We start from the raw sequence: 12,266 nt of genomic DNA, 5'->3' as shown, positions 1-12,266 counted from the left end.
GTAGCAAACTTGTAATTAATTTATGCCTATTTTAAGCCCAGAACTGGTTCATCCTGAGCAGGAGCACATCCCTTAACCTGCGTAGACTCTTAGATGCTATGCACCATCCAGATGTGCAGTTCCAAACTGAGGCCACACTTATATGAGTGGACCTCGAGAAAGCTTTCACTTCTCTACATTGGGACTTCCTATATAAGGTTATGCAAAGAATACCAAAAGTGTATATGAAGGAAACCTGGGGGGGCATATTGCTCCTTAAAGATTAATGTCCTTTTCTGGCGATCATTGAAACTGTCTCTGATGGCATGAACAGCATTTGCTAAAATGGTGGTATTATCCCGCTTTCTTTAATTTTTTGCAAACATACCGATTAACATCCCAGTGGTGTGGAATTGCCAGGTGGATCCATTGTTTAGAGATTCATATGGGATGGGTCAGATATAGGGTGTCGCTTGCAATTTTGAGACATCCACCTGAGGAGGGAGGCTTTGGAGTCCCAGATTTTAAATTGTATTACTTGGTAGCACAGCTGCAGTAGCTTGTTAAATGGCTTGGACTCTCACACCGTAGTGTGCTGGGTCAGGAGGGCTTGTTCCGTTACTGATGTTTGTTGCTGCCATGGCTATTAAGATCAAACATGTCAATTCCACATTCAAATATATTGCTGAAGGTAGCCTTATCTACTTGGAAGAGATGCCAAGAGAGGGCCCGAAAGCCAGTTCCATATGCCCCAGAACAGCATCTAGTGGGCCTCCCCCATGGTAATTCCATAAACTGTTTTACAGCGGCCGGACTCTTGGATTGGATGACCGCAGGGTTAGTGACAGTTGGTGACTGCTTCCAGGAGGGTGGACTCATCCCAATGGGGGACCTTATGGACTTACACAGTGCGCATGGTGGTCATTTCTGACCTACGAGGTCGTGGTGTTGTTCCTTTGCTGACCTATCGAATTGTGGTTGGACAGAACAGCCTACGCATGCTACACTTCAGCTGCTGCTCCCACATGGCTCGGCTAGACGTCTGATATATTGCTGAATGAGATGGGACAGAAACCCTTGACAGCATTGAGGGCTAAACAGAAGGGGTCCTGGGAAAAGAGATTTCAGATAAAGACTGGAGTTAGATGATTGCATACCATAAGAAGGTCTATTTAGCCTTTGTGTCATCTCGAAAGTGCGGTTCTCAGTTATAACACACTAGCCTAGGGAAAATCACTTACTTGCCCCAATCCCTAACCCATCACATACTACCTGAATCACCATAGTTTGAATTACAGGTTGTTTTTATTTTTCCTTTGTTTACGGTTTCACATTGTTTATGTTTGACTTGGCTATAGTAGCTGGATTAAGGTGATGGTTATGAGGGTTAATGATTGACGAAAAACATGTAAATTACTGCTGTCATGTAACACGAAATGTACTTTAATGCCTTACTGTTTCACAGTACTGTTTATACCGCTGCACTTACTGCTGTCGACTGTGAAAAATGAAATACAGAAACGCTGTTTACTAATGAGAAGTGCCAATAAAGATATAGTAAAAAAAATGCTTAATTTTTACCTACATGATAATTCTACTTTTCAATGACAGCATCAATAATTCAGTAAAAAAATGTATTTTTTTTAAATGAAAACAAATTAACACACAAATTGGACAAACCATTCCACAATGAGTTAGATATGACACATACATTTGAACTGCAGCTCAGATTTATGTAGAAGCCCCACAAAGCAGAGCAGCATGCTAAATTACTGACCTATGCAGCATTAAAAGAGAGAACAGAACAGCGCCATATCTACTAAGATGTAGCATTGATCTGCACTCTCCCTGCACTAGTGCACTTTTTGCTGCTATCTTCAACATAAAAACCCTTTCTCCATACTGCAAGTGTGTCTGCCTGTGGGAAGCATAGGTTTTGTGCTGAATGGGTCCGTTCCAGTTCAAAAACTATGCTTTAAGGCGTTTCACAGTTTGAATATGTGCTGTACAGTGCAGTGTGCTGAAACAAGGAGAAATAAAAAGATTTGTGGGCCTAGGTCAAAGTTTAATTATGCTGGACCAATTGGAGTAATTTCAGTAATTACGAATTACCCTTGTGATGCGAAATTACCAAGATGACTACGCAATTTTTAGAAATTTGGGGCAAAAATCAGGAGCATAGGAACAATGAACTAAAAGAGAGGAAACAGCTGCTGGCGACTGCTGTTCATGTCCTGCAGCACGTAGTGCTATTTTCTTAGCACAAAATGCATCCTTGGGTCCATTTTGGATGCCAGGGTGCATATTGCTCTAAGTAAATAGCGCTAGCTGCTGGATCACAGTTCACACACATTTAGGCATAATTATGGGTAATGTGTGTGATATCTAGTATAGATTATGGATTTGAAGGGTGCCCCATAATACATAATACTATGCTTAAACTAACTTTAAAACGTTTTACCACTTTGGATGTGTGCTGTACTGTGCGTGCTCCATGTAAGATGGAAAAAGTTAGAAGAAAGAAAAGCATTTCTCCTTCTTAACGCCAACTTTAAAGAAGCATTCTTTTTTGGCATGAAGCCCTGTCTACTATAGTTAGTAGAAAGGTCTTTGCATCAAAAACCGTGGGTGCCTTCATGGGAGCACCCACCGATGCTAAGTAATGCAAAGCAGTGCAAAACGCCGCTTTGCGCTACTATCAGGGAACTTTCCAGTGCGTTTTACGCTGGAAGGTCAAGGCAAAATAAAACATTTTTGCATGCTGCGTTACTTTTGTGACACACGTCAAGCACAAAACGTTTGTAAAACTGCCTAAAAGTGTTTGTAAATGTGGGCCCACAAGTTTAAAAGATGAAAAGGCAAGGCGCAAAACTTATCCAGAAGCGGTGTGTCCACAGTCACAGCACATGCAACAGTAAAGTCTATTCTGTCACTGGGCGGTCGTAAAGCATCGGTGTGACAGCTTAAGCGGATGGGTTCTGGCTTCTGAATGCAGCGGGTCATAAAATGCATTTCCAACTGTCTGTTAAGCACGTATGTGAAGTTTTACTACACATACCATTAATCTCAGAGCATTTGGTCAAGACATGCACTGTGAGATGAAGCACTAAACCAGTGAGAAGAGACATGACTTTATTGGCAAAGAGGTTAATTACAAGGACCAAAAAAACAGCTGTTTCCTTTCAAAGTATTTCAAATCAGCACTTGCTGTGAAGGGCGGCTATAATCGGAGAAGGTCATGGATGTACCACTAAGGACCATCTCCCAAACTAGACCCCAAGGAGCTTCGGGCCCAATAGTCCATCATTCTCAGAACACACGGAACAAAAGTGAAGATAACAGATTCTCAAGAGAATGAATATCCTTGGATTTGAAGATAGTGCTGCAAGAACACATTTTGACACCAGCATTTGGTGTGAGTGGACAACAGGTGCATATCAACACAAACAAGTATACATGATCATGTAATGGATGACTAAATTCAGCGGCCTCGTAAGGGGTGAGGGGGGCTAAGCAACTTTGAAGAACTCCATTTGCAGAAGATGCTCTTGTTAAAAGAAGCAGGTGTCTATTTCATGAATATTCATAAAGTATGCCTTCACACTCATGGGAAGAGTTTCGCGTGTCCAGTGTTTAGTAAATGTGAGTGTGTGGAGGGCGGGAGAGCACACAGTTGTGTCTGGTTAAGGTCTTCATACCGGCTTGTGCCAAAATGTGGTAAAGCCTGGACATGAGATTAACATCCACTCTAAAAGCTCTTCTTGCTCTCAAGTGGCTTGCGTGGAGCAGGTGCCAAGAGCTGAAACCTGGCCTACCCGAGCGGCGGATCTCTTCTTTAATGTTGTGAACACTGGCTGTTGGCAGCGGAGGGGCAGAGGAAGTGCTGATCCTGGGTACAATGCGGATCATTCTTCTACAGCTCCGCTGCAAACTGTGAATTTCGGAAGGAGAAGTTGCACTGCCAAAGAAAGGGTCAAGTGCTGCCAAAAACACAACCTGTATTTTTTTATAAGTGCCCTGTTACATAGCCCGCAGTATGAAAACAAGTATAGTGTTGATAAGGTACCCACTTATCTTCTTCCTTGGATGAGCGAGATGGCTCCCGCTAGGCTTTTCCCCATAGTTTCACCTACTGGTTGTTGGGTGAATGGAATTACCACACACACCCTTCCTGCACACTACTACCCATGCCTATTGGCTTTACCCCTTACTGGTTAGGATGCTGAGGAGCCAATCAGTGTCTTCTGGTGGCTTCCTCCACAGGCAAGGCCTTTCCTCTTAACTCGTGCTCTGTTTATTTCACCATCACAAGCCATTTTTCATTCTGCTTAATTTTTGCATTACCGCTGTCCAGCAATAATTTATAAGGGATAGAAAAGCATGATGCAGCCCTGTCGGGGTCTTCTTACCATATAATACGTGAGGTGTAGAAATGCATCATCTACTTCTGATAGGTCCTGCCTAGCAAATAATGTGTGAGGGTAGAACCACACGAACCAGCACTGTTAGACCTGTCTAGAAGAAAATGCATCAGGGGTAGAAAAGCATGATGCTGCCCTGTTAGTGCCTACTTGCCACATAATATGTGAGGTGTAGAGATGCATCATCTAGTTCTTATAGAGCCTGCCTAGCAAATATTGTGTGATGGTAGAACCACACGAACCACCACTGTTAGACCTGTCTACTATATAATGCATGTGAGGTAGAAAAGCATGACGCAGCCCTTTAAGGGCCTACTTACTACATAATATGTGAGGTGTAGAACCATCTACTTCTGTTATAGTCTAACTAGCAAATAATCTGTGAGTGGTAGAACCACACAAACCAGCCCTGTTAGGCCTGACTAGTAAATAACGAATGAGGAGTAGAAAAGCACGATGCAGTCATCTTAGGGCCTACTTATCACATCATGTGTGAGGTGTATTAATGCATCATCTAGTTCTGATAGAGCCTGCTTGGCAAATAATTTGTGAGGGTAGAACTATAAAAATTAGCAGTTAGACCTGTCTAGTAAATAATGCATGAGAGCTAGAAAAGCTTGATTCAGTCCTGTTGGGACCTACAGAGAAAATAATATAGAAGGAATTCAAAAGAAGCAACCAGTTTTGATAGAGTCCGCCTAGCAAATATGGTATAAGGGAAGAAAAGCACAATTCATCTCCGTTAGAGCTGCCCAGCAAATAAAGTATGAGGGTCTAAGAGCATTATCCAGTCCAGTTGTAGTCTACCTAGCAAGTAATGTGTATGGGTAGAAAAGTCTGCTTGAATTTCCCCATCACCGTCTACTCAATCGTGACACCAGTATGGTAGCTGCATTGCTTCTAGCTGAAGAAAATATGGGCTAATAAGTGTCCATTGGAATGGGTTTTAGTCTATACAAAAATAATTATGTATTTATATAATATCTGGGTTGGGCTACGACATCTGAGTGCTTCACAGAATAAATATTCATTATACATCAAAATTATGAAAGTTTCTGCCAGATAAGAATTGTAACATTGGAACAACAGACAATATTACAAGACATTTCTCACAAGAAACTGACTCCTACTAATAAGAACTTCTTAATAAAATCGAGATAATATGGCCCCTCGTGAAGAAAGCGGAAGTATTTCAATTTTTGGTTAAAATGGGTGGCTGCAGCAAGCAACAGACCTTTGGGGATGTCACACAATGGGCGAGCATAATGTTTATCAGGATGCCATTCAGTGAATGGTGATTTTATTCACTACACTGTCATTCTGCAGGTGATGACCCCGCTTTGTAATCCAATGGTATACCCTCTTTAAATAACTAATCTTTGTGCATTGCAAAACACTGACTCAATGTGGCAAGTATGCACAAAGTAGATATCAGGTGACATATTTCTCAGAAAGACTACCCAGAACTTCGCAGTGGCCAGGAAAATAGGATAACATCTTATCATAATGACTTTGAGATTTAGTTACTCGTAATTGTATTTGGAAAATGTCAGTTGCCAGACTGAGAGACAGAGGGAACCAAGTTAGTGAGAATGCAGAGGAAAGGTGATTGAGGGGACTTATTTGTATATATTCCATCATCATTAAAGCAAATGGTTTATCATGAGGAGTGTTAACCTATGATCTGAAATGTAGACAAATTCTCCAGGGCAATGCCTGCTCTACTAACGGTTAGATTAAAAGATGACACGGTCCCTTAAACTGCTTGTTCTTCATAGGAAGAGCTTGGTTCGAAGGTGTTTGCTCATAAATTCGTATTGTAAATTTTAGATACATCAGTCGTAGGCTAAGATGACTAATGCTGATTTGTGTTTCACAGTAAAAAGCACGTGTGTTTTCATGATTTTGTATCATTCAGCATTTTGTGGCGAGCTGACAGCATTGTAATTTTTATGTTTCTAGAACCTGCTTTCTACTTTGGTGACACCAAATATGAAGTTGATGAAAGTGCTGGTTACGTGGAGGTCCGTGTATGGAGAACAGGGACTGACCTATCCAAAACAGCTACAATCACTGTACGCTCCCGGAAAACAGAACAATTGTCAGCAGAAGGTGAGAGCCTCTCAATTATGAATGTAATGCATTCCTCATAGAGCTCGTCCCCAAAGACTGCTAGACACAGCCATCGTTGGCGATCAAAGCATGATCTGGCCAATGTAGAGTGGTGATGCTGTGCAGGACCTTGTACTAATGCTTTGAAGTCTAGACTCACAGCTGTTAAGTGGAAGCCGGGATACCTAAGCCTTATGTTCCAGTAACAAATGATGCTTATGGATCTGGGTACGAGAAGTCAGATTAAACAGATTCCACAGGTAGGCTTTCCAGAGTCTGGATGGTGGCTCATCATGCATATGGAGAAAAAAATCAGTATGACAAAGCAGTGCAGATGATCAAGTGCTTGAATGTTTCATTGTCATATCCAGCTTCCATCAAGGTTTATAAGACTCATAGAATAGACAAGTAGCTCTTCCCACATGTGTGATGAGTTTTGCACTATTACACTATGACCGTTCTTTGGATTCATTCAGCCGAGTGTCAGATTGGGCTTGAAAGCAGTGAATTGTTTTGACCACTTTGTTCACTTTTCATATTATTTAGCCCTTTTATTAGAACTATAACTCACCTTATGGTTGTAGAGGTTACCTGAATTAGATGCATTCCTTATGTGTGTTTTCAAGACTCAGCCGTTCCACAGGTCCTTAAGTATTCAAGTGTCTAAGAGCTTTGGACGTATGGAAGAGGCCATCTTAGCATTAATTTTTGTTTTAAGTTATAACCAATAAGTGATAATATATGGCAAACCATGAACTGTGATAAAAATATGTGTCCTTTTTTCTACCCACACAGCTGGCGTGGATTATGTGGGCATCAGTCGGAACCTGGACTTTGCGCCTGGGGTCAACATGCAGACTTTCCGGGTGACTATCCTCGATGATCTGGGGCAGCCATCCCTGGAAGGATTAGAGACCTTTGAACTTGTCCTGCGTATGCCTATGAATGCAGTGCTCGGGGAACCCAGCAAGACCACCATCACCATCAATGATACCGTATCGGACTGTAAGTGGCTGCGTCCTATGATTAAACTTCGTTACATACATAGCATAGTTAAGTGGAGACACATGGTCTAACACAATTTCATCTAAAGCATATGAAGTGGGATACTATCTACGAGTGACCCACAGTATGGTTAAAAAAATATATATAAAAGCATTCATAAATCCTAGTTCTTACAATAAAAGATGTTGTATTCTATAGTTGGGTGATTATGACCTCTGCCTAGAGATTCTTGAATTTTATAGAGGTTCTGAAAATATTAGTTGGTGAGAAGTCTCACCTTAGTGGGAGAATGGGCACTTGTCCGGTCCTGCGGATTGGAATATACTCAATTTAAAATCATCCTGTGTATCCAACTTCATTATTACAAAAACACAACATTGTTTTCTGTCCACAAGTCTACCAGTTAAAACAAACCCAGCCTTTACACTTTCTAAGACCTCACCCAATCTGAATTTTAAATGTATATGGCGGCTGCTAATACTTCTTCTTAAGAGATACTGTTTCACAGCGGAAATGCGCACACTCTAAATCATCTTGTAATTGAAGGTAGATGATATTGGGGATTGATTGAAGGCTTCAAATATGGCAGTGATGAGATCATTGAAGAGAAGAGCTCTCAGATTCTTGTGGAAGTGGAATGTGCTCTGGGCCTGGGTTGCTGTGCTAGCTTTTTGTGGAATAACGAACAAATGTTATTGTCTTTGTCTACAGTGCCTAAAGTTCAGTTCAAGGATCCGCAGTACATTGTGAAGGAGAAGGATGGCCAGGTGACAGCTATAATTTACCGGAGTGGAGACATTAACTACCGCTCCACTGTCCGTTGCTACACAAGACAGGGCACGGCTCAAGTCATGATGGACTATGAGGAGAGGCCCAACACCGACGACTCTCTGGTGGTTTTCCTACCAGGTAAGTCCACTCCGTGACTGAGGAAGGCATCATCTGCGCAGAGTATATCAGCAGGGCATTCAGCGATATGCAGAGGACAAGCAAACCCTGCAGGAAGCAGCCAAGATTGAAGAACAATATATCATAGAGCAGATTTGTCTCCACATGGGTGGGACGTTTCATTGGCTTTGTTTGGCCAACCCTACTCCTTGCCCAAGAAAGTAAGTTAGTTGTGCTTGGCCAAACCTACTGCCTACCCAAGAAAATAGTTGTAAGTGTGAATCTCAGTTCAATGGAGAGTCAGTTCTACAAATTTCATCGGCCTGTCATGTAACATGAAGTCGCTGCATCTGAACACATCAAAAATCCATCTCATGGGCCTTGCAGAGTAGGATGGTTCTTTCTTTTAAATGTTCTTTTAATTATGCTCAATTCCATTGAGTTTCTATGTGTTTGGAGTACTTCAAGTGCAAGTTACGTTCATGAATGCTTTGTACAGAAAGGTCTTCATTAAAGAATGATGGAAACTAGAGGTGGCTCTACTGGGGCCACATGAATGATTCCAGCCTGTATCCCCACCCCTATGTCTGAGCATCACTAGCTTTTGGGCCTGGTATGGGTACTAATATGCCAGTCTAGACTTACCAGGTCCTTTTCTCTATGCCGGTCCCAATTCTGAAGGCTTTTAAGTGGACATATTCCACCTGCATTTAGCAGGTGGGAAACAGCCACAGAACAAATAATTCGTTTTACTGGGTGCCGTTATAGAAATCATTGTTCCACTATATCTTGAGTGAATACGCTTGTTCGGGTTTCGAGAGAGATTAAACTGGCTTCAGTGTGTCCAGTCCCATGTCTTACCATTGAGACTGTTCCTGAAGAGTCTGTGTGATCATATCCCTCAGCTTGGGATCCACGGATCCAATGTATAAACTGATTTTGTGGCTGCAAATCCAATCACAACTTTTGCAACAACAAAATCAGGAGTCACAATGTGCGTAAGGTACTTTGTGAGCCAGTAATGTGCTTTTTCCTCATAAAGTGCCCTTTGGGACACATTCCAAATCGCAAGGAGAAGGTGGCTTCAGAAGGGAACCCCCCAACACCTTTGCAATTCTGAATGGTGTGTATCAGTAGTCTGAGACCACAATTGTGATCCACAAAAATTAATTGATCACATACTGGCACATGACTTAACGTGGAGTCCCATTCGAAAATGGATGCAGCCCCGTGGGACATCTTCCACTCTGTGAATGGTGGCAGGCTACCTCAAGGGACGCTTGGAGTCGTTCAGGGTACCACTGCATGCTCCCTCAATGTCAGCATATGAACTTAAAAAAAAAAAAAATAATAACATTGTTCCATTTTCGAGGTCAGGAGCTGCTTTTAAAAAGATTTAGCAGTGGAGCAGTGGATGTTTTCCCATAGTGTGATACCTTCTTTGAACTTTGAATACCCAGCTCTGTGCCTCCAGACGAGTATGCCCCGGTCTTGGCCCAAAAGAATGAAAGAGAATGTTCACCTCCCCAAACTGTATCATTGAAATAGACGACCAATGCAGCTATTAAGCCTTGAGGCACAGCAGGCCCAAGGTACGTGTGTCCGACCAACCACCCCTGGCCCATCAACTAATAGATGTCTCTGCCCAAATACCTGCATGCATAGCCATTTATCTATCCATCCGCCTCTGCTTCACTTTTTATGTCTGCCTATACATACATCTATCTTCCCATAGACTTAGCTGTCTATATGTGCTTACATGAAGGTTTAGCGGCTGATTGCCTCTGAGAGACTGTTCATGTTCTCCTCTGTCTAAGGACAGTATTCATAGTATCCATCTATCTCACTGACTAACTAAGAAAGCCTCTGTCTGAGCTTCTATGAGCTGTGCAGTAAAGACACCTCCACGCGCTCTTTATAGAGCTACGAAACTGCAAAGCTCTTGTGGCCCATTTGTGCCTGCTCATCAGTCTTCACTTGACTATCCTCTCATTGCCTTACGGTCTACATCTGCAAAAAGGCTATCGGCATGAAAAATTAGCAAATATATGTGACTAGAATAATGCTGAAAAGGGTTTGGTGATGCCAAGGTCAAACGGCTGGTGAGAAGGTCAGCGCCTCTGTCTGGTAGCAGAGAATCACACATTAAAAATTGAGCTGATCAAATTAAATTGAAAGTGTGCACCTCGTGTATTCCACATGCAAAGCAGACGTTACCAGTCCATTGGTAGTGTGCCTCTGGGTAATAAGTATACTTGGTCCAGAGACTGTGGGAAAGCAATATTGTAATGGGCCCTCAGACACATAATGGGAAAAGGAGCTCCTGGCACTGGCTGTGTAGTAAAAGATAGCTATATGTTGTGTGCAGAGGGCCCATCACATCTCTGGGCGCTGGTGCCACTGCACCTGCTTCAACATTAATAGCTACGCCACTGGAGTCACATATTGTGCCCGGTTTACTAATATATGTGTCACAAAAACGTTTCTGCAACTAGTATCAGAGTTAGCAAACCAACCTACGTACTGTTGTGTCATTTCACAAAGTTACTATTGGCAGGGAGTCGCAGACCCGCTCGGTTATTGAATATTAAGTAGGTAGGTCACAACTTGCACCCCAGCAATTGGCTACAAACAGAGGAATGGTAGCCTGCAAGGCACATTAGACCACCATCACTATTTTCCATTTCCGAAAGGAGTTTTTTTTTAAGCAGTTCCTTGACGGAACTGGTGCTGCTTTAAAAAAAGAAGCTTTTCAGTTTGGCAAAACATCAGGGGAAATACGCAGTGGGGATCATAATTCCCAAAGGGGAATGGGTCTCAGTGATACCTCTTACCATTTGTAAATCAGTTACGGCCTCCTTTTGGGTGTCGATAACTGTGCAGTGGTTTGCAACCAGAATTGCTGGTTTGCAACTAGAATTCTTCTTGTGCATACATTGCATAACCAATTGCAATTTGGAAAGAACCGCCTTCCATGCCCCTTCCAAATTGTGTGGCGCTAAGGGTTTTAAAACCAATTTTACAAGTCAGTAAAACTTTTCTGACATGTAAAAAGGGTTTTATACATTAGAAAAAGAAATTTTGCTGTCATAAACCCAGCAATTTTGCGAATCACAGAGTTTAAGATTGCAAAATCCTTTAGAACGTCTGGTGCCTAGTTTGTCGCAGTGGTATTTCAAAAATCCGTTCAGGTCACACACTTGCTTCATTCTCTATAGCAAATGTTATGTGTCAAAGATTCTGTAATAAAAAACACCGAGGGCCATTTAGAGTTTGTCAGAACATTCGCCAGAGAAACACATTTTGGTATTTACTTGTAATACTACTGTGATATTAGCGTTAAACGAGGAATAACATGAAGAAGCAGTTTGTTTTCCTAGTTATTTTTTATGGATTTCAGAGTTGCGCAATTAGCCGCAGCTTTTTCATGGTGACACAGGCATGGCTATTCTATGTTGTGTAGTGGTACTACCCTATTTTTAATACTAAGACTGTAAACATTTCACACAATGTTTTCCACTGCCCGGCCTTCTCTAAATGTTGGTTGCGTGGCTCCTTAGCACCTGTACTTATTTTGTAAAAAAGTAAGCACCACTACCCTTCTCAGAAGGCCACTGCAGCTTTCACCTCCTTTTACCCCCGTCAGTGCTGCCAATGAAAGTACCAACATAGCTACTAGCCATCCCACTCCTTCAGGTTTGAGAATTCAGACTATTCCATGAGGGAGTAGGTTATATTCATATGTATGTATATCGAATTATTAAACAACTGTTGTTGTGGTTTGTCACTATTAGACAAACAGTGCCACCATGTGGCGGACTGTCATAAGTGCGAGTGTTGAGAATTAAATGCCGGTGCAGA

General features: G+C 42.1%; 1 protein-coding gene across 1 annotated transcript in view; it reads left to right on the top strand.

Moving 5' to 3' along the window:
- The window catches only part of FREM3 (FRAS1 related extracellular matrix 3), a 202,649-nt gene that overhangs the window by 136,280 nt on the left and 54,103 nt on the right, over positions 1-12,266 (top strand). The window contains exons 7-9 of the mRNA XM_069242596.1: positions 6,363-6,512; positions 7,308-7,517; positions 8,229-8,426. Of these exons, the coding sequence (XP_069098697.1) occupies positions 6,363-6,512; positions 7,308-7,517; positions 8,229-8,426 (558 nt within the window). The remainder of the gene's footprint in view (positions 1-6,362; positions 6,513-7,307; positions 7,518-8,228; positions 8,427-12,266) is intronic.

This window comes from Pleurodeles waltl, chromosome 1_2 (genome assembly GCF_031143425.1).
Source record: "Pleurodeles waltl isolate 20211129_DDA chromosome 1_2, aPleWal1.hap1.20221129, whole genome shotgun sequence".
Lineage (NCBI taxonomy): Eukaryota > Metazoa > Chordata > Amphibia > Caudata > Salamandridae > Pleurodeles > Pleurodeles waltl.
Note: the sequence above shows the minus strand (reverse complement) of the source record. Positions and strands in the feature narration are given on the sequence as shown.